The sequence below is a fragment of the Sorex araneus genome, chromosome 2, assembly GCF_027595985.1.
Source record: "Sorex araneus isolate mSorAra2 chromosome 2, mSorAra2.pri, whole genome shotgun sequence".
In the NCBI taxonomy this organism is placed as follows: Eukaryota; Metazoa; Chordata; class Mammalia; order Eulipotyphla; family Soricidae; genus Sorex; species Sorex araneus.
This window is the reverse complement of record NC_073303.1, coordinates 259,033,431-259,056,181: the sequence shown is the minus strand read 5'-3', so window position 1 is coordinate 259,056,181 and position 22,751 is coordinate 259,033,431. Positions and strand designations below refer to the sequence as shown.

At 52.2% G+C, this 22,751-nt stretch overlaps 1 protein-coding gene across 1 annotated transcript; it reads left to right on the top strand.

Annotated features, from left to right (window-relative positions):
* Positions 1-716: 716 nt before the first annotated feature.
* Positions 717-9,612, top strand: PTTG1 (PTTG1 regulator of sister chromatid separation, securin). Its single transcript, XM_004611553.2, has 6 exons — positions 717-803; positions 1,182-1,276; positions 2,152-2,252; positions 4,465-4,558; positions 8,501-8,710; positions 9,472-9,612. Exons 2-6 carry the CDS (start codon positions 1,189-1,191, stop codon positions 9,558-9,560), a joined length of 582 nt encoding a protein of 193 aa, XP_004611610.2. The 5' UTR covers positions 717-803; positions 1,182-1,188; the 3' UTR covers positions 9,561-9,612.
* Positions 9,613-22,751: the final 13,139 nt, after the last annotated feature.

Genomic DNA, 22,751 nt, shown 5'->3' with positions numbered 1-22,751 from the left:
TGTTAGGGAGAAAGCTCAAAGGATAGGATCACATACTTTGCATGAGGTTCCAGCCTTTGCTCCTAATTCCTTAGCACGGCTGGCTGGATGTGGCCTCAAAAGGAAATAAATGACGCCTACTACAATGAAGTAAAGTTGTTTTTTTATTTTAAAGGCAGAAAGTTATTGAAAGAGGTATATAGAATTAGAGTTCCTGTGAAGAAAAATCTGCTGATATTTAAACTGTTACATCAGTGTAATTACTCCATGAAAATATCCTGAGTGTAGTAGCAAACACAAAGCAACATGTTGAAAAAGAATAATTGTGTACCTGGAAAATTTATTTGGGATGGCCAGCAGTAAACCAAATCTTGGTAAAACTACTGAACTTTAAATGTACTGAAAACTCAAGGCTTATTTTCTCTTTAATAGATGAACAATTGATTATAACGATCAGAGTGGGGAGGGAAAGCCCCACGCCAAACCAAACCACTAAAATCTGTCTTAATATAATAATCGCATGAATTTGCTGTATCGTTTGGCACTGGAAACCGGTTCATCCCCTTTTAAGTGATGATAAGGTGTCAGCACTTAAGCCTTTTTTTCTTCCCAAAAATTTTCGGAGGGGCGGAGCGTAGAAATACTGGGTTCTTTCTATTGGTTCTCGCGGACGCCTCCGCCCCGCCCTTCCCTGCGGAGGAGCCAATGGGGCCGCGTGCGTCGGTTTCAAAGCGGAGCCCAGAGCCGCCGCTGCGCTTGAACCTCGAGTGTGGCTGTTGGTCGCGAGGCGGAGTTCGGCGGTTTGCGGCCGAACCGGGTCGAGTGTAAGGACGCTGGCATTTCGGGCTCACAGGCTTGGGGCTGGGAATTGGCCGGTTTTTCTTCTCACAGTCCGGGCGGGGTCGAGCCGCGGGCGCGGACCGTGGCGGCCCCCCCACCCCCCCCGGGCGATTCGGTTCCGAGCAGTTGACTCTTAACCACACGCCCGGTGCCGTCCCGAACCGTCGGTTCCGGAAGCGGGCTCCCAGGGAGGCGAGCCGGACAGTCATTTTAGGAGATGCAAGTCCCTCTTGCATCTCCTAAAATGCAAGACCCGTTGCATTTTCGCCCAGGCCCCGGAGCAGGCGTGGCCGGGCCTGCGAGGTTCGGTCTGAACTGCGGGCCCGGGCCTCTCTCTAACATCTTCCCCCTCGCTCCGGCAGACCCGGGATGGCGGCGTGGGGCTTGCTGAATGCGGAGAATGAAGACCCAGTCGCTGGTCGGGCCAAGGATGTGCTGGTGCAGGAATTTGGGCCTGGTAAGTGCCGGGCTGCACTGGGACCCTCTCCATCAGTGGGGGCGGGGGGGCATTTTATTTTATATATATATATATATATATATTATTTTTTAAATGAATCACCATGAGATACAGTTGCAGACTTACAAACTTTCGAGATTAAGTTTCAATCATACAAGGATCCAGTACCCATCCCTCCACCACTGCCGGTTCACCACCAGTGTGCCCAGTATCCCTCCCTCCATCACCACTCCATCCCCTGGCCCCTGCCTCTGGGGCAGGCACATTCCCTTCTGCTCCCATCCCCAGCGAGCCCTCCAACGTCATTTACGTAGTGGTCCCTTCTCTATCCCAGCTGGCCGAGACATTTTAGAATCGAGATGCTCGTTGGGGCCTCCTTTCCAAGTTGAGTAGCTTAATGGGGTTATTTAGGAGGGCCCCCAATGCAAGTACTGCGGAGAGAAGGGACCTAGTTGGTGGCTGGTGGGATGGAATTCTGGGTGTGATGTAGCTGCTTTGTACTCCTGGAAAGTACTTTTTGTTTGTTTGGTTGGTTGGTTTTGGGGCCACACCCAGAGGCTCACTCCTGGTTCTGCGCTCAGGGATCACTCCTGATTGTGCTCCAGGGACCCGAAGGGGTGGCCGGGATTGAACCCAGGTGGGCGGTCTGCAAGGCAAGCACCCTCCCCGCTGGACTATTCTCCAGCCCCGGGAAGTTATTCTTAACGGCACTAGGAGTCATGATGCCGTAACTACAGACGTGAACCACAGTTAGACCTGATTTATAGACAGAGACTGTGGAAATGAACACGCTGCTGAGACTTGTTAGCGGCGAAAGGAAACAGCTCCGGTGTTGACTCCACATGCTGGGAAAAGGTTTCTCTGCCCCCCTGCAGGTACAAGGAAGGCCTTCCGCTCTGTTAACAGACACAAAGAGCATTCCGAGAACATCAGCGAACCTCTGAAATTCCAGCGGACCACCTCCTCTCCTCAGAAGGTAGATGTGGGCTTTGGAGACAGTGAGTCAGGGGCCCCCCTGGGTCCATTCACACCACAGGTGTCCTCCCTGCTGTGGGAAGGAGGAACCGGAACATCAGCTGGTAGAAGGGACCGCCTCTGCCTCCAGTGCCTCCTGATCTGGAGTCTCAGAAATGACCGAGAACATTTTCACCTCCTTTGCCCTTAACTAGAGGATGCGGGTGGCGTGGTGGTCTTTCCTTACAGCGAGGTGTAGTGCTGAGGGCGAGGGTGCTTTGCAGAGGTCACGGTGCTGGTGAAATAGCTCTGGGGCTGCCACGTTGCCCACTTTGCCAGGCTGACTCCGCATTTACGGAGTTGCTTAGACCAGGTGGGCAGATGAGCAGCAGCCCAGTGTATGTGTCCAGGGCTGAGAGCACTTGGCTGTGAAAGAGGACTTCGGTACTTGGATAAACACTTTATTTGAATAACTGAGACGCTGTATCTGGGGCCAGAGTGATGGTACGGCGGGTAGGCCGTTTGCCTTGCACGTGGCCTGCCTGGTGCCATCCCTGACACCCCCTACGGTCCCCTGATACCGCCAGGAGTGATCTCTGCGCACAGTTAGGGGTAGGGCCACCACTGGATAGGCCCAACAAGGCAGCGACAACAAAAATCTCTGTTATATTGGGAAAGAAACGAGTGTTTTGACATCCACCCCCTGGCATGAGCACTGTGGCTGAGGGCAGTCAGTGTCTTTTTCAGAAGGAAAATAGGCGTAAACAGCCTTAAGTCTTGTAAGGCTAGAGCAGCGCTGATGAGAGTATGACATGGAATTGAAGTGTGGGAGCCCTCAGTAGGGGTCTCTGTGGCGGGTTTCTACACTAACAGGGTCGGGGCCGGAGCAGAGGTATAGTGGGGAGGGCGTTTGCCTTGCATGCGGCTGACCCTGGTTCAATCCCCAGCACTCCATAGGGTCCCCTGAGCACCGCCAGGAGTAATTGCTGAGTGTGAAGGCAGGAGTAAACCCTGAGCATCGCCAGGTGCGGCCTAAAAATAGCGAAAATAAATAAAGTAACAGGACTGCCTTTTTTCTATCTGTTACTTGCTGTGTGTGATTGAGGTACAGGAGCCTGTTTTTCCTATTAGCCAAATAAATAGTTGATATCATCGTGATGGGAAAATTTCACTTCCAATAGGCAAAAATGGCTTTTAGGATTAACAACTATTTTGGGTGACTGATGCTTATTTTCTCTTAATTTGAGTGTTGAATTAATTCGTTTTGAGTTAATGCTGTTTTACATTGTGATATCTTACTTTGGCAGGTGCTGCTATTTAAATTAGACTTGAATTAGACTTTTGAGCCATGTACTAGATTTATTTTCTGAATTTAAATGTAATCATGAGAACGAAGGTTGGTTCTCATGAAATGGAAATGAAATCACTATGCAATTGGCAAGTCTTAAATTATGCACTGCCATAATTAAGTTTCATGAGTTCTAGAGCTGGGTTTTTTACACTGTGGTCAGTGAACCCCATTGGGGGGTCCTGTGATGGAATATGGGGGGGGGTCATGACAAATTCTGTTTTGAAATACATATATTATTTGTTGTTACTTGACACCAAACCTGGCCCTGCTCAGGACTTCACTCCTGGCTCTGTGATCAAGGATGACTCCTGGTGAGGCTTGGAGGCACCATATGTGGTGCTGGGGCTCGAACCCCGGTCAGCCACATGCAAGGCAAGCACCTTACTTGCTCTACTACCTCTCTTGCCCAGAAGAAATTATTTATCATTAGTACATGTTTTCTTTTTTCTTTTTTTTTTTTTTTGCTTTTTGGGTCACACCCAGCGATGCTCAGGGGTTGCTCCTGGCTCTGCACTCAGGAATTACTCCTGGCGGTGCTCGGGGGACCATATGGGATGCCGGGGATTGAACCCGGGTCGGCCGCGTGCAAGGCAAACACCCTACCCGCTGTGCTATCGCTTCGGCCCCAGTACATGTTTTCTTATACTTATATACCTGTATCCCAAGAGTCATGAAAAAATTTCCTGGGGGGGGAAGAAAAGGGTCACAAGCAGAAAATGATTGAATGTAATCAGTTACTGTGAACAACTTCATGAGAAACAAAATTCAAAAACAAAAACAAAACTAAAAGCAGAAAATGTCTGAAGAAGCCTCATTCCTTGCGCTTATCAGCTGACAAGACTTCACCCTCACTAATCCATGTTTTGTTTTTTGTGTGTTTCAGGCATCCGAGGAGACTGCTACCACAAAAACCTCTGTTCCTGTCTGGGATGACGTCTATCCAGAAATAGAGAATTTTTTCCCCTACGATCCCCTAGGTCAGTGTTTCTCCCAGCTGTGGCCTCCTCCTTGCTTACACGGTTTTCACCTGTGGCCCCGTGTGGCCCTCGGTTATGGGAGTCTGCAGCATCTTGAGGTTTTGCAAAACATGCTTTAGCTTAGAATTTCTCTTAGAATTCAGTTCAGGGGCTGGAGCGATAGCACAGCGGGTAGGGCGTTTGCCTTGCACGCGGCCGACCCGGGTTCAAATCCCAGCATCCCATATGGTCCCCTGAGCACGGCCAGGGGTAATTCCTGAGTGCAGAGCCAGGAGTAACCCCTGTGCATCGCCAGGTGTGACCCAAAAAGCAAAAAAAAAAAAAAAAAAAAAAAAAAAAAGAATTCAGTTCAGATCGTAACCTTGATAGGGACATCCATGTAGCATGTGACCCCAAACTGTTATGAGACTGTGACTCTGGTTGCTTTGCACAGACATCCCTGTCAGTGGAATTACTTGTGGGATTGAATGATGTGTTGGTAGCTGTTATTCTGGGCCGGGAAGGGAAGGGGAGCAAGAAATGGAGCCCATGGTTCCTTTTGTGTCCCTCGGGAGATAAGGCGCATTCCCTAACCCCGGGCAGGCCCTCGGCGGGCTGTCTTCCTAGCAGGCCTTCAGAGAGTGGGCTCATGCTGAGTTGAACGCTCCCTAATAAAGCACCAGCCTTTTTCTTTTGGCTTAAACCTGCTCTCCTTTGAAGGGAGGCTACTGTGTGTTACACACTATTAGACTCTGGGAGAAGGTAAGAAGGCAGAGCCTGCCCTGAGGGAGCCCGCAGTGTGGAGGGAAGAGCAAACACTGAACAAGTCCTATCGGGGTCGGGGGAAGGAGGGACGCAGGGTCAGGTGCCGGAAACTCACCTGGAAAGATGGGGCAGGCTTCCCTCTGGCCGGTCAGACCTCGAGCCGAGGCTGAAGGAAGGGAGGAGACAGGTGGTGAAGAGGCGGGGAAGGCATTACAGAAAAGTGAGGTAACGGGCTTCCATTTCTGGGTTTTAATCAAAGGACAGTCAGTCTGGTATACAACAGTTCTGCAGTTAATCTCCTCAAAATTTAATTCTCGTGAGGTTGAGCGTGTCTGGAGAGTCCGTGTGCAGGACTGCTGGGCCTCAAAGGGTATATGATTACTTTCTTATTAAGTGTGGAACTTCCATCGTAATAATTATCTTTTGGTCATGAAAGAAAATGAGGAAGACCTGTGCATTTTGATTGGATGACTGTATTTTGCCCTTTTGAAGACCTATTGCTAAAGTTACATTCCACAGTTCCTACCCACCTTCTGTGGCTGAGCCGCCTGCTTCCTATTCTCTTAGCTGAAGATATTTTTCACATTTCCACCTTTAACAGAAAGGCACTGGGTGTCGAGTAATAACTGTGTGTGTGTATGAATGCCTGAGTGATTTTGATTATTGGCTATACTTTTTAAAGCATCCTGTTGTTGCCGTGGTTTTGTTTTGCTTTTGGGCCACAGTCACTTAGGAGCCACTCCCAGTTTGAGCCCCGGGGCAGCTGGGGTGTTCTGGACCGTGGTACCGGGGATTAAGCTTTCACATACTGCTCAGTTCCCTTTGACTTCTGGCTTGTTTACTAGTCTGGGGAAGGAGTGAATGCTTAACAGAACTTTCATATATCAGAACAAACATGCACAAGAACTGTCATTTTCTGATCTTCCAAGAAAACAGCCTTGTTGGAAAGAGGAAAGTTTCAATGTTTAAATCAAGCTTATGTTACTGGAAAGAAAAATCAGTTATTTTAAATCAGTACTTAGACATGATGAAGGAAATAGTTTTAATTTTTTTAAATCTTATCTTTATTTTTTTTAAATGTTTTAATGATACGATCACAGAGACTTATGACACTTTTTTTTTTTTTTTTTTTTTTTTTTTGCTTTTTGGGTCACACCCAGCGATGCTCAGGGGTCACTCCTGGCTCTGCACTCAGGAATTACCCCTGGCTGTGCTCAGGGGACTCTATGGGATGCTGGGAATCGAACCCGGGTCGGCCACATGCAAGGCAAATGCCCTACCCGCTGTGCTATCACTCTAGCCCCTTATCTTTATATTTTTAAGATTAGTGAAAGTCTTCCACAAGAAGCTTTTGTGTATTCTGCTTATTTTTTGTGTGAGGACTTAGAGAAGTTTAAAAAAAATTTTTTTTATATACAACTAATGAACCCATTACATCAATAACAAGTTTTCTAACATGAATTTTTTTCAATTTTCTTTTTTTTTGTTGAAAAGACTGACAGTTTTTGGTTTTTTGGTTTTTTTTTTTTTGCTTCTTGGGTCACATCTATTGATGCACAGGGGTCACTCCTGGCTCTGCATTCAGGAATTACCTCTGGAGGTGCTCAGGGGACCATTTGGGATGCTGGGAATCGAACCCGGGTCGGCCACGTGCAAGGCAAACGTCCTTCCCGCTGTGCTATTGCTCCAGCCCCAAGACTGACATAGTTTTACAATTTAAAAGTTTAACGTAGCTTAAGACAAGACAGCTGGGTTGTCTGATTTTGCATTCATCTGCTGCATCTGAGCGAAGTTTGGCCCGAGCTAGAGAGGTAGTTAGGAAGGGAGCGGGTAAGCCTTTGCAGGTGAGCGGCAGCTGGCTTTGGCACTCAGTGAACCTCGGCCACGGCTGCTTCTGAATGTCAGTTTGCACGTGGAATTAAAAGCCATATCGAGTAGCATTTTAAACTCTGACCTGTTTTGAGCTTTTAATACATTTTTTTCCTCTTTGCATTTATCACATATTAGCTTAGAAATCTTAGTTGATGGGAAAATGCAAATCATTCACATGTTGAAGTGTTTCATTGCGGGCTATCAGGAAGACGCACACGAATTACCTTCACCACTGATCTCAGCAGAAAAGTTGTGTTAGGCCCAAGAGTAGTAGAGATAAGCACCAGGAGGAGTACTCCACAGCTTGGAAGCTGGCCTCACATGCTAGGTGAAGAAGCAGCTCTGATAGAGAAGGGGTCACCAAGCAAAGGGTGCTAGGCGGGCCCACTAGGGATGGGAGATACAGGCTGAAAATACTGTATCTATACTATAAAATAGAGCATGATGCCTACTTAATACCTCTGTAGCAAACCACAACACTCCAAAAGGGAGAGCGAGCAAATGGGAATGCCCTGCCACAGAGGTGGGGTGGGGTGAAGGGGACAGGGTGAGGGTGGTGGGAGTGATGCTGGGACCATTGGTGGTGGAGAACGGGCACTGGTGGAGGGATGGGCACTCGATCATTGTATGACTGAAACGTAAACATGAAAACCTGTAAGGCTGTAACTTTGTCTCACTAATGTGATTCACTAATAATAATTAAAAAAAGTTGTGTTAGGAAGGTTTTAAGCTGTTGATTGCAGGTAAATATTCTTAAAATTTTTTTTTCTTCTTGAAATTGCGAATTTCATCGTTGGCAGCAAATAGCGTGTTCCTGCAAATGATAGACCTCTTTTTCATTCCTCTGAGGACGTGTGTGACAAACCTACGTCTGAGTAGTCACTTGTTCCTTCCGTTCTCGGTGGAAGCAGGGTCCCCGGGGAGGGGACTCGTGAGAGGCAAAGGAAACAGTCACACAGGCGCTCTTTCCTTGAGGTGCTCCTGGCACTTGGATGTGCAGCAAAAGTGCTCTGACACCTGCTAGCGTGTTGTCACTTAGGTTCCTCCAGAGGTGTCAGGGGTCGCGTGCTCATCAGGTGGTGTCTTGTCGCTCCTGCTCCCGGGAGACACTGCAGGAAACTGTTTTTTTTCTCTTAGTGCTGGTGAAAGTGACAGCTGGGCGGCTTCCTGCCTCTGCCTCGAACCCGTGGGGAAAAGGCAAATACATTCCCAGTATCAGGGACAGTTGTGACCTCAGGGTCCCCGTGCCAGGGTCTCTGGTCCGAGGGGCTCTCCGGCCACCCTCGGAAGGGCTGCCCTGACAAAGCCACTTGCTCTTTGTTGCAGACTGTGAGAGCTTCGAGCTCCCCGAGGAGCACCGCATTGCACACTTGCCCTTGGGTGGGATGCCGCTCATGTTCTTTGAGGAGAAGGAGAAGAGCTTTGGGGAGCTGTCGGCGTCTCCCTTTATCTTCGGGGAGCAGCGGGACTTTGGAAAGCTGCCGTATGAGGACTCCCCGACGCCGCCAAAGATGTTCATTCCCCTGTGGACCTCTGGTGAGCGAGCTCGTGCCTGGGAAAAGGGCCCTGGTCGGTCTGGGAGGGAGCGTTTCCACTGGCCTCGGTGGGGAGGAAGGTCACCTGACAGTGACCTCTTCAAGCTCGGGCACCAGCATCGGGCAGAGAGTCTCTGAGGTGGGAAGCTCAAAGGGTCTAAACGGGAAAATCTCGTTCCAAGCAAGTTTCTCTCTAAAGCTAATATACTGAAGACACCTGTGTAAGAAGCAGGAGGAAAACTTCTTAATGAAGAAGCTTTGAGGTTTAGGCTCAGGCTGGTAATCAGAGCCACCATTAAGATATTTTCTATTTGGGGGCGAGAGTAATAGTACAACAGATAGGACATTGATCTTGCACACAGCCGGTCTGAGTTTGATCCCCAGCATCCCATATGGTCCCCTGAGCACCGCCAGGAGTAATTCCGGAGTACTCCCGGGTTGTGGCTCAAAAACAAAAGTGTTTTTTGGTTTTTTTTTTGATCTATCCAGAATGGAAGACTTAGACTGAAGTAAGTTTCGTGAGTGACATTGCTGACTCCTACTAGAATTAGAGCAGAGTTTCAGCTAATTTTCCATTTCCCAAAGAAGGTCAATTCTGGGACTTCAGTCACATCCCAAGACATGCTTGTGTTGGTTGGCGGGGATATGGGTTCATTAGACAAAGAGAAAGCCAATAATTCCTGATTAGAAGTGACGGGCAGATCAAGATGGAAAATCACTTGGCAATCTGCAGAAAGCTAATCAGAAATTCCTGCCTTCCAGATGTGCTGGAGTCTCCAAGCCTGTCGTCGGAGCTGGCGGTTGAACTGCCGTCACCTGTTAGCTATGACTCAGATTCTTCCATTTCTTAGTGCTTCATAGTTAGTGTGTTTTTGTATTAATAAAGCTATTCGTTTAACAGACTGTTCTAGTCATTGTGGTTCGTGGTCTTTGAGATTTGCTTAAGACAGTACAAAAGCCAGTGGGAGTATTTAGTGAACGAGTGTCTGGAATATGACAATAGATGGTTTTCTAATTTGTAAAAACTTGCCTTAAAACCCTTTGGAGTGTTATAACAGCTTATTTTAGACGCTGCCACTGTTTCTTTTGAAACATAAACCTCTCAATGTGTATTTGATTGCCTTTTTTGGCCATTAAGTAGTGATATTTATTAGGTCTCTTAATTAGAGAAGCCACTTTCAGCTCATTAAGTGCCTATTGCTAGGCATTCTTTATTGCTGATTCTATTAAGTTTCTAATGACCTTAATATTCTGTATTCAGTAATCAGAACCTGAATTCAGTAATCAGAATTTGAAAGACTCTAAATCTCCTGAGTTCACCTTCTTGGAATCTTCAATTAGATTCTCTGAAAAGCACAGCAAGAAAAACTGATAGACTCTCGCTCCACCAAAAATTAAAAAAAAAAAAAAATTAAAAATGGGCCTGGAGCAATAGCACAGAGTGTAGGGTGTTTGCCTTGCACGTGGCCGACCTGGGTTCGAATCCCAGCATCCCATATGTTTCCCCGAGCACCGCCAGGAGTAATTCCTGAGTGCCTGAGCCAGGAGTAACCTCTGTGCATCGCCGGGTATGACCCAAAAATAATAATAATAATAATAATAATAATAATAATAATCTCTCCACCTAGAGGAAAACTCATTTTGTTTAAACCTGTATGGTAAATTGTGTTAAATATTTTGTGAGTCTTATTGGTATATGCTTAAGGTCCCATTCAGATGAGGACAGGGACAGAATCAGGAATTTATTGATATGCGAAAGATAGGAAGAGTTATCTGACAATAGAGCTGGTGTTTCAAAGTTATATTTAAGACACTCTCAGTGACTTTCTTTTTTGGGTCATACCTGGTGATGCACAGGGGTTACTCTTGGCTCATGCACCCTATGGAATTATTCCTGGCGGTGCTCGGGAAACCGTATGGGATGCTGGGAATTGAACTGGGCCCTACCCACTGTGCTATCATTCCAGCCCCATTTCAGTGACTTTCAAGTGTACAAAATATTAGTTATAATGACTAGTGTGCAGTAGCTATAACCTCTTCATCTTATAATTATGTACCATTTCCCTGTCCTCTGTTACTGGCCACTACTGGTTGCGTTCTGCAGGTGAAGGGCCTTTTTAGAGTCCACATATCAGGGATACAGTATTCGTTTTTGACTTATTTCAATCAGTACAATGCCGTGAAGGTCACTAAAATGTTAACATAAGGTTATCACAATAGAAGCTACATCTCAGCTATTTTGGCATAGATATATTGAATTGCTGTTAAATTCCTTATATCATCTATTAATTTTTTTATTATAAACATTGGCTCTAGCATAAGTTACAGCGTTTGACAGTTGTGTCTTGTGTACACTACATCCTAGATTCTCGTACCGTGGGCCGTGCCCTTTGTGAAGCCTAGTGTGTGTGTGTGTGTGCGCATGTGTGTGTGTGCGCGCGCGCATGTGCGGTAAGGGTGGGGGCAGGGGGAGGTGCTGGGGTTTTGGAAAAAAGTTTTAAAATATATTATCAGCAAATGTTTGATTTGTATGGACTGGAGCTATAGCACAGCGGGTAGGGCGTTTACCTTGCACGCGGCCAACCCGGGTTTGATTCCTCCGTCCCTCTGGAGTCGGAGAGCCCGCAAGGCACTGAGAGTATCCCACCTGCATGGCAGAGCCTGGCAAGCTCCCCATGGCATATTCGATAATGCCAAAAACTAACAACAAATCTCACAATGGAGACGTTACTGGTACCTGCTCGAGCAAATCGATGAACAACCGGACGACAGTGCTCCCTATCTTATATTCTGTGGGCTGCCGAAAAATTTATTGGGGGTGGGAGAGGGTGAAAGAATAGCGGAAAAGGTGTACAAATATTATACTCATGTTCTTCCTCAAAGCCTGCTGTATTGGATATGCCAAAAACAGTAACAATAAGTCTCTCAATGAGAGACGTTACTGGTGCCCGCTCGAGCAAATCGATGAGCAACGGGATGACAGTGACAGTGACAGTGGCCAGTATCTGTGGTACGAGATGATATTTCATTTACCCCCCACTATACAAAGCTTTATCTGTTTCACCTGATGCCAACATGTTTTCTGGTGACTCCCGCCCCTCATGTGTTCTGTGTAAAGACTTTTTTAATTGGGAGAGGCCTGGAAAGATAGTCTAGTGGGTAGGGCCCCTGTTGTGCTGCTGTGCTCGCGGAACTACCCTGATCCTAGACCAGGCACCCATAGGGTAGCGCCCCGCCAGTGGTTGTGACCCAAACTTTTTTTTTTTTAATTGTTTGAGTCACACCGGCAGTGTTGGAGCCTCACTCCAGCTTCAGTGCTCAGAGGGAGGGAAGGTGCGCAGTGCGGGAGAGAGAAGCGGGCGAAAGGCAAGCACCCGGCTCGCCACCCTCCAGACCAAGAATTTTCTGCGGGGGTGGGGCGGGAGGGTTGTGGGTATCGGAAGTGTCAGCGGTGCGAGGGCCGAGGAGGCGGAGCTGCCCCGAGTGCCCGCGACCCCCGCGGCTGGCTGGAGGGGAGACTTGGAGAAAGCACACGGGGGTCTTTGGAGGGGCGAGAAGCGAGACGGCCCGGGGCTCCCGAGCGCACCTGCGCACCTGCGCGCTGCAGCCCCGCGCGTAGCCCGGGACCGACCCGGCGGACAGACCCTTGGACAGGGTGTCCCGGTGCCCCATGCGCGTGCCCCGTCGGTGCCCCGTGCGCGCGGGCGCCGACTTGGCCCTCCCGCCTGGCTGGGGCCCTGGGCCCGGAGCTCCCCGTCTGTAACTGGGCACTGCCCCGACAAGGTAGGGAGGGCCCCCGCCTGGACACAGCCCGGCCACCCCGTAACTGTTTTCACGGGCGCATGCCGTGACCCCAGGGCCCGGCTTCTAGAACCTGCCTTGGAGCCTCGCCACGCCCAGGGCTCCAGGCCTCAGAACTGTCCGGCTAGGAGGGCACTTGCCTGGCACGCAGCCGACCAGGGTTGGACCCCCGGCGCCTCGTATGGTGCCCCCGAGCCCCACCAGGAGTGACCCCTGAGCACAGAGCCAGGAGTCAGCCCCGAGCACCGCTGGGTGCGACTATTTAAAAATAAACTCCGTTTATGCGCGCGTGTGCGCCCTTGGCACTGGCCTCGGGGGTTTAGGATCAGGGACGCCTGGAAACGGGCTCGCCCAGGCCTGCAAGCCCACCGGCCCTCCGCCGCCAGCCCTCACTGGAGCTTCCCGGGAACCTGGCATGTGCGTCCTTTGGAATGCTGGTCTCCGCGCAGTGAAGGCACAGCCGCCGCCACCCCCTCCACAGGTGAGCCCTGTGGGTCCCGCAGCCACTGGGTGGGTAGGGACTGGCGTGCTCCTCACTCATCGCGGCTCCTCTGTCCAGGCCTCGCCCGTGTTTGCTGTGCTGGGGTCTGGGCCCCACCCCGAGCTCCCCCTGGATGCCCGTGTACAGTAGCCCCACCCCAGCCACGCCTGTGTCCCTAAGCCCACCTAGGACAGTCTCCTGCCTTCCTAAGCAGCTGCCACTCTGCCAAGCACTGCGCCAGGGGCTGCGGGCGCAGTGCTGAAGGAAACTGGGAAAAGCTTCGTCGAGCTGGGAGAACCCGGCTAACACAGAACACAGTTACACAACATGCTAAAAAACGTTGGGGGGTTGGGGAGTTGTGAGTTGGTGGCTGGGTGGAGAGCTCCTTTGGCAGCAGAGGTGATAGGGGATCTCACGGAGGAGGGACTTCATGAACACAGAAATTGAAGGCGCTGAGGGAGAAGCTCTGATGACCCCCACGACTAGAAGAGACGGTGCAAAGGTCCTGGGGTAGAAATGGACATGGCCATGGTGTGTTTGAGGGATTGCAGAAAGGGCTGGCTGGAGGGTAGTGATAGCGTTCTGGGAGGCATGCCACAGGGGTCTGTAGGGCGATAGTCTCAGGAGGGTCGTGGTTGTTTGAATTTTAAGTGTCCTGGCTATGTGTGGCAAAAGATGGTTGGGGAGAGCCGGCGAGATAGTACAAAGGGTAAGACACTTGCTTCGCACCCAGCCCACTGGCTCGATCCTCGGCACCGTGCACAGTCCCCGAGCATTACCAGGAGACATCCCTGAGTACTCCTCTTTAAGAATTCATATACATATATAAGAACATATATAGCACACATATAATAACATATATAGCACTGTAGCACTGTTGTCCCATTGTTCATCTATTTGCTTGAGTGGGCACCAGTAACATCTCTATTGTGAGACTTGTCGTTGCTGTTTTTGGCATATCGAATACGCCACAGGGAGCTTGCCAGGCTCTGCCGTGCGGGTGGGATACTCTCAGTAGCTTGCCGGGCTCTCTGAGAGGGATGGAAGAATCGAACCCAGGTTGGCCGCATGCAAGGCAAACACCCTACCTGCTGTACTATCGGTCCAGTCCTTTTAAAGATAAATATCTAAAAACATTTATTTAGATAAATATTTAAATGTTTTAAAATAAATTTATTTTTGGTTTTGGTCCAGACTTGGCGGTGCTTAGGGCTTACCCCTGATTCTGCATTCAGGAATCACTCCTGGTGTCGCTTGGTGCGGGGGATCGAACCCCGGTCAGCCACGTGCAAAGCCAGTAATGCCCCACCTGCTGTTCTGTCACTCCGGCGCCCAGAGCCCCACTTGATCGCTCATGGGGTCCCGTGTCCGTGTTCATCACTGCCCACCAGACTGCACCCGGAGCACCCAGGGGAAAAGTTGCCGGAGAAGACTTTCTGTTGACAGGAAAGGGGAAGGAATGGAGGGAAAAGAGAGGAAGGAAATGCGTTTGAGAAGTCACTGGGGGTTTCTGTTAGAACCAGCTCCCTGGGGTGGGTGGGCCGGGAGTTAGTCCAGTGGCTAACCTGGGTTCAATCCCAGCACCCCCCCGGGACTGATTCCTGAGCACAGAGCCTGGAGGTGGTGTGGCCCCCAAACTGAAACGGAACCCAAACACAGACAGTACTTCCGTGGGCATGTGCCTGGCACGAGGTGAGGGTTCCTTTGCCCCGCAGACTGCAGGGGTTCTCGGAGGGTGTCTGGAGCCCCAGAGACACCAGGACCCTTTGGGGGTGTATAAGGTCAGGCCTGTTTTAATCACCATGTCGAGATGCGGCACGTCCTTTTCACTCGCGTTTTCTGACAGGCGTGCAGGGGAGTTTTGCAGAGGTGTGATGCCACGGCAGATTGGATGCTGGAGTAAATAGGAGAATCCAGCTGTCTTTTCAGCCAGACATGGAAGAAATCTGTGAAATGTGAAACAAAGTCAGCTTTCTCACTGATTTTTTTTTTAAATTTAAGAAATAGGTGTTTTTTGAGAATTAGTTGCTTCTATGAGCCTTTACTGGGTTATTATTGTAATGCTCAAATCAATTAGTAAATATTTAAAAACATTATCAGCTTTAATAGTGTTGAGAGATATAGCCCTTATAAACAAAAGCTCTTTGTGGTCTTTAGTTAAGATTTTTTTTTAATATTGAGTGAGATGCTGTGGTTTACAGTGTTGTTAATAATGGTTTCTCATTCTGGCATCATTCCAATGTGGCCCTTAGTTTTTCCCTATTTTAATTTTATTTATATTTTTATTCCCGTTGCTCATCAATTTGCTCGAGTGGGCACCAGTAACGTCTCCATTGTGAGACTTGTTGTTACTGGTTTTGGCATATGGAATACACCATGGGGAGCTTGCCAGGCTCTGCTGTGTGGGAGAGATACTCTCGGTAGCTGGTCGGGCTCTCCGAGATGGGCAATTGAACCCGGGTTGGCAAATGCTCTACCCACTGTGCTATCGCTCCAACCTTGTTTCAATTGCATCACTGTGAGAAGCAGAGTTATGAAGTTGTTCTGATTGGGTCTCAGTGCTAGAATGTTGCAACACCCTTCACCAGTGTAGGTTCCCACCCACCAACGTCCCCAATCAATCTATGTCAGTCCCTCTCCCTCTGACTCATTTCACTCAGCACGATCCTCTCCATGTCCATCCATGTAAAAGCACATGTCAGGGGGCTGGAGTGATAGCACAGCAGGTAGGGCATTTGCCTTGCACGCGGTAGAGCCGAGTTCAATTCCCAGCATCCCATATGGTCTCCCAAGCACTGCCAGGAGTAATTCCTGAGTGCGGAGCCAGGAGTAGCCCCTGAGCATCACTGGGTATGACCCAAAAAGCAAAAAAAAAAAAAAAAAAAGAGCAAATGTCATGGCTTCATTTTCCCAAACGGCTGCCTGGTCCTTCATTTCTGAAAACAGATCTTTATACCCAGAAGCCGGAGTTCCGTCATCTCGAGGGACAGAGGCCGAGCTCTGGAGCTCCTGGTGACGGGGAGTCAGTCAGGGTACCTCTCAGGGGCCCGGAGTCCTCGTGTGTGACCCAGGCTGCCTCTTGCAGCCCCTGTGAGCGTCGGTGCTCTGTGCAGGAGCGGGCACAAGGGCCATTCTGTATACGTCGGTTATTATTTCACCAGAGAAGTGGTCGGCTATGTAAGTGCGGACCCTGTGGCAGAGGTCTTTGGCGCACGCCAGCCGCGTAGGGTACTCCTGCCCCGGAGGGTTCTGTCCTCCAGCAGGGCAGACGCCCCTGAATTTGTTTGTGGCATTTGGGGGCTCAGTTTCCACGTCTTTGACCCTTGGCTAAGGACCCAGGGGGCCCAAGTTAGCCACCTCCCACGGCACAAAGCCGGGGAGTGGGAAGATATCTGTGACGGTGCCCTGAGGAGCCAGTGAGTTCCCACCGGGATCTTCGAGGCATCGCTGCCTTCTGCCTCCGTTCAAAACTTGGCTCTGCCCCACTTGAAAAATCCCCCAAAGCCGATTTTCCTGGCTTCCGGCTTCCAGAATCTCCTGCTCTTCCCAGCCACGGCCACGAGAGGGCGCCTCCCGCCTTCTTATCCACCGCGCCCGGGGTGGGTGTCGCTGAGCAGGTCCCCGGCTGGGCTGAGGGTGTCTTCCAGCCGGTCTCAGCTGGGCCAGTGCGTTAAACTCTAGAAAATCCTGATTCTGATTTGAATCGGCCAACCCACCTTGGATGATTCGAGAACGATTTCTGTAGAACGAGGGTGGGAGGGTGGGGGGTTAGGAGGTGGTTTGTATCATCACCACCCTGATATCCTCCGTCCCCCTCGGAGAGCCCCCACAAGCTACCGAGAGTATCCCGCCCGCTCGGCAGAGCCTGGCAAGCTCCCCGTGGCGTATTCGATATGCCAAAACCAGTGACAACAAGTCTCACATGGAAACGTTACTGGTGCCCGCTCGAGCAAATCGATGAAAAAAATTATTTTTTTATTGAATCACAGTGAGACACACAATTACAAAGTTGTTCATGTTTGGGTTTCAGTTGTATAATGTTCCAACACCCATCAACCTTCACCAGTGTATATTTCCCACCACCAGTGTCCCCAGTTTTCTGCCTGACACCCCCTACCTCCCCCACCTCCTGCCTCTATGGCAGATACTTCTCCCTCTCTCTCTCCCTCTCCCTCCCTCTCCCTCTCCCTCTCCCTCTCCCTCTCTCCCTCCCTCTCCCCCTCTCTCTCCCTCTTTCTCTCCCTCTCCCTCTCTTTCCCTTTCTCCCTCTCTCTCTCCCTCTTTCTCTCTTCCTCTCTCTCTCTCCCTCTCTCTCCCTCTCTTCTTCTCTCTCCCTCTCTCTCTCTCCCTCTCTCTCTCCCTCTCTCTCCCTTTCTCCCTCTCTCTCTCCCTCTTTCTCTCTCCCTCTCTCTCCCTCTCTCCTTCTCTCTCCCTCTCTCTCTCTCCCTCTCTCTCTCCCTCTCCCTCTCTCTCCCTTTCTCCCTCTCTCTCTCCCTCTCTCTCTCCCTCCCTCTCTCTCCCTCTCTCCTTCTCTCTCTCCCTCTCTCTCTTCCCTCAACATTCTTGAGCTTCTGTACACAGCAGGGCCATGGGGTGCTGGATACCAAGCCTGGGCCCCCACCCAAGGCGTCTACGTGAGCCTGTCCTGTCCTCAGCCTCCTTTTAAAAATTCAGCACAGGGAACATCAGCTCTTTTTGTTGTTGTTGTTGCTTTTATGGGGGCCTTACTAGGGGGTGCTTCTGACTCTGTGCTCCAAGATCACTCCTGGCAGTGCTCAGGGGGCCCTGTGGGATGCCGGGGGTCAAACCCACGTCAGCCACATGCAAGGCAGGCACCCTCCCCGCTGGAGTCTGGCTCTGGCCCCTGACTCTGGATGTGTAAGTGTCTTTTGTTGGGGTTACTCCTGGCTCTGTGCTCCTGGGGGAGCGTGGGGGACCCTACGGGATGGCGGGGGTGGAACTTGGGGTGCTGTGTGCCAGGCACGCCCCGCCTCTTGGCTGTAGAGTTGCTTCGACTCCCGTTTTGTTTGTGCTGTGCTCAGGGATCGGGGGTTGAACCGGGGTTGGCTGAGTGCAGGGCGAGCGCGCAAGTGCGTGCGTGTCATTTTAGAAAAAGGAGTGAGGGGCTGGAGTGATAGCACAGCGGGTAGGGCGTTTGCCTTGCACGCGGCCGACCCGGGTTCAAATCCCAGCATCCCATATGGTCCCCTGGGCACGGCCAGGGGTAATTCCTGAGTGCAGAGCCAGGAGTAACCCCTGTGCATCGCCAGGTGTGACCCAAAAAGCAAAAAGCAAAAAAAAAAAAAAAAAAAGAAAGAAAAAGGAGTGAAAGAAGGAACTTAGGGCACATGACATTGACGGGCGCTGGGGGAAAAAAAAAAAGGAAAAACCAAAACATTAAAACCTTATTTGGGAATCGGACACAAATGCAAAGTCCTCACTTTCAAACCGAGGCCCAAGGCGGATTTTGCCGCCTGTCACCGGCCTGGACTCCTCGGGCTGGGGTGGGGGCGGGGGGACACTCAAGTGGCAGAGCGTGTGCCAGGCCCTGAGTCCGACCCCTGGCACTGCGCGGGTGCCACTGGGTGTGGCTGTAAACCAGCGCATGCGTCCTGGGGAGTGGCTCAGCGATGGAAGCCAATAAATTAGAAAAAGAGAAAATGATGGAAGGAAATGGGGGTCAGAGGGCAACTCAGCCTTCCCCACAGGCTCCCAGGGAGGCCGGGTCGGGTCCTTGGGGTCCCTCCGTCCCTGCTTCCTAGATGAAGGCGCACACACCTGCCCCCGTGGGGCCCGAGCAGCTGGCCCCACCCATCTGCCCGAGAGGGGCCCCTTCCCCGTCAGCACCTATGGGGGCTTTCTCCGCTCTCACCTCTCGTTAATACTGACAGCAGGACGGTGCCCGGCGCCCCCCTTTGTTTGCTGAACGAGCGCCCGACACGCCGCACTCGGTCGGGAAGGAGGTTTAGCCAGAGTATGCGCGCGTGTACACATACACACGCACGCACGCACGCACGCACGCGCGCGGTTTCTCTGTCTTGTTCTGCTTCCTGAGTTTGTTCTCTTAGAAATCAATGCTGGAGAGGGCTGGAGCGATAGCACAGCGGGGGAGGGCATTGGCCTTGCATGCAGCCGACCCGGGTTCAATTCCCAGCATCCCATATGGTCCCCTGAGCACCGCCAGGAGTGATTCCTGAGTGCAGAGCCAGGAGTAGCCCCTGTGCATCGCCGGGTGTGGCCCTAAAAGAAAAATGAAAAGGAAAGAAATGGATGTTGGAGAAAGTCCGTCCTGTTTTCGTTTTGTTTGGGCTCATACCCGGCGATGCTCAGGGGTTATTCCTGGCTTTGCTCACTCCTGGCGGTGCTCGGGGGACACTAGGGGATGCCGGGGAGGGAACCCAGGTCGGCCAGGTGTGAGGCAAGTGCCCACCCTGCTGTCCTTTCCTGCCCCATGCTCCAGTCTGCACCCGGGACTCCTGGTGTTTGCGGGCGGCCGGGCGCAGCTGTTGGTGCCACTAAGTCCGTCCAGCACCCCCGTCTCGCCGAGAATGATCCGGCGTGGCCCTGGGCAGACAGAGGCACCATGGGTTTGGAGAAGTGAGTTGGGGGCGGGGGGGCACCCAAAGCCCCCCATATCCAGAGCAGGGTCGGACGGGAGGGTCGGATGGGAGGGCCGCAGGCCTGGCAGAATAGATTATAAGTAGGGGGGTGTCACCCAGGGACCCCCTCACCGAGTTGGCTGATAGAACTGAGGCCCCCGAGCTCTGTGGGGGGGCGGGGGGCAGGGGTCCCAGCGAGCCTCCAGTTAAGCCACACCCTCGGGGCTGGCGCCGACCTGTCCTGCCTGCCCGGCCAAGCATCACCAGCCAGGAGTGGCCCTGCCGCCCCCACCCCTGCAGGACCGCTGGAGAGGGACCCCTGCCCCAGCACGCAAGCAGCCCCCACAAAGCGGCGGGACGGGAGCGGTGGGACAGGAAGGGCGGGCTCTCGTCTGCGGAGCACCTAGGGCTCCAGTCTTGGCCAATACCAGGCGCTCCCCTCGGACCCGAGCCCTGGGCCGGGTCAGGGGTCCCGAGGGCAGAGGCCTCGTTCACCTGCTGCTCTCGGTCTCTGGGGAGCTGCAGGCTGCGTCTCCAACCCGAGGGGACCGTGCACCATCACTGACTCTCTTCGGCGCCCAAGTTGCTTTGTGTGCACGCGTGTGTCTGTCTCTGTGTGTGTGTCTGTGTCTGAGTCTGTCTCTGTGTGTCTGAGGGTCTATATGTGTGTGTGTCTGTCTCTGTGTGTGTATGTGTATTTTCTGTGTGTCTGTCTGGGTCTCTGTGTGTCTGCGTGTGTGTCTCTGTGTGCACCTCTGTGTATGTCTGTGTGTCTGTATATATGCCTGCATTTCTGTGCGTCTGTCTGTATGTCTGTATATATACCTGCGTGTCTGTATGTCTGTGTGTGTCTTTCTGTGTATATGTCTGTGTACTGTGTGCATATATGTCTGTGTGTCTGTATATATGCCTGAGTGTGTCTGTGTGTTTGTGTATGTGTCTGTGTATATGTCTGTGTATTTATGTGTCTGTCTGTCTGTCTGTGTGTTGGGGGTGCGAGGGGAGAGGGATGAACACAATGGTGGGTGACACTTCTGCCAGCTCGTTGGTGACTGTCTTTATAAGGCCTTCAGGCACTCTCTCTGGGGCCCCGTGTATGTGTGTGTGTGTATGTGAGTGTGAGTGCTTGTGAGTGTGTGACTGTGAGTGTGTGTGAGTGTGAATATGTGTGAGTGTGAGTGTGTGTCAGTGTGTGTAGTGTGAGCGTGTGTGCGAGTGTGTCAGTGTGTGTGTAGTGTGTATAGTATGTGAGTGTGTGTAGTATGTATAGTGTGCGTGTGAGTGTGTGTGTGTGAGTGTGTATGTGAGTGTATGTGTGAATGTGTGTGTGTAGTATGTATAGTGTGTGAGTGTGTGTGAGTGTGTGAGTGTGTGTGTGAGTGTGTGAATGTGTGTGTGTGAGGTGCAGGCAGTGAAGTGTCTCCCTCGGGGATTTCGCAGCGGGCTGGTGACGGCCTCACCCCCTGGCCCTAGCCAGTCCCTGTCCCTGGCGTCTCCGTCTTGCCCCGGCCGGAGGGAAACAGGCCCTCCTGCCCCTCTGTCTGCCCCTCCCGAGGGCAGGCAGGTCCCCGTTTGCTCCCGCTGCCTCCTGAGCCCTAGGCTGGGCGCGGGGACAGAGAGCGCCAGGCGCGTGCTTGGGTGATCTCTGTCTCCAGGGCAGGGTCACGCGAGCAGCCGCGTGTGGGCCGGGGTTTCTGTTTCCTCTCCCGCCCCTGCCTGACCTTTGCATCCCGTGACCACGGGTCGTCTCGCTCCACCGACACTCCTGGGAGGTGCGGGCCTGGGTGGGGCCGAGGGGCCTAGGGCGCTGGTCTAGCCTGTGTGCCCACCCTGCACGGCCCTCCCCTGCAGAGGGGCTGGACCGGCCCCTGCGCCCTGTGGGGTGGGGGTCTCATCCCGGGCAGGCCAGCGGGACGTGTGGGGTGAGTGTCTCGGTGAGGGGCAGGGGCAGGGGGCGGGAGGGGCGGTGCCAAGCCAAGTGCCCGGTGGGAAGCGATGTTGTGTCACCAGTTGTGGAGTGAGCAGGGCCGGGGGTGCTCCTGTCTGCCAGGGGAGGCCCCGGGTCTGGGAGCGACGTTCACATCCAGTGCTTCCTGGAGGCTGCCTCCCTCTCCCTCTCTCCCTCTCCCCTCCCTCTCTCTCCCTCTCTCTCTCTCCCTCTCCCTTTCTCCCTCTCCCCTCCCTCTCTCTCCCTCTCTCTCTCCTTCTCCTTTCCCTCTCCCCTCCCCCTCTTTCTCCCTCTCTCTCTCTCCCTTTCCCTTTCTCCCTCTCCCTTTCCCTCTCCCCCTCCCCCTCTTTCTCCCTCTCTCTCTCTCCCTTTCCCTTTCTCCCCCTCTTTCTCCCTCTCCCCCTCCCCCTCTTTCTCCCTCTCTCTCTCTCCCTTTCCCTTTCTCCCTCTCCCTTTCCCTCTCTCCCCTCCCTCTTCTCTCCTTCTCTCCTTCTCCCTTTCTCCCTCTCTCCCCCTCCCTCTTTCTCTCTCCCTTCCTCTCTCCCTCTCCCTTTCTCCCTTCCCTCTCTCTCTCCCTCTCTCCCCCTCCCTCTTTCTCTCTCCCTTCCTCTCTCCCTCTCCCTTTCTCCCTTCCCTCTCTCTCTCCCTCTCTCCCCTCCCTTTTTCTTCCTCCCTCTCACCCTCTCTCTCTCCCTCTCTCTTTCTCTCCTTCTCTCCCTGCAAGCTCCAGCTGGTGAAACACCTGTGTCTGCTGAGTTCCCCGTCCTCCGCCTGGAAGCAGTGTCCTCCTGCCCTGCTGGGCTGGGGCCCTGTGGCCTGTCCTTCAGCCCGTGTTTCCATCTCGCCCACAGGGATGGCGCGAGTCTCCACGTGGTGGGCAGGCCAGGGAGCGCCCAGCCCAGGCTCCCTCGCGCTGCACTCAGGAATCACTCCTGGCGGTGCTCAGAGGACCCTATGGGATGCCGGGGATCGAACCTGGGTCAGCTGCTGTGTGCAAAGGCGAAAGCCCTCCCCTCCGGACTGTCACTCTGGCTCCAACTGTTCCCCCCTTGAACAGTATGTGTGGTTTTTAATCTATTTTTTTAACTGAAAAAAATAGTTTTTAAAAGTTGAATCTCCGTGAGGTAGTTACAAAGTTGTTGATTGGGTCTCATCCCACAACGCTCCAGCACCTGTCCCTCCGCCCGAGTGCGTTCCCCAGCACCCACGTCCC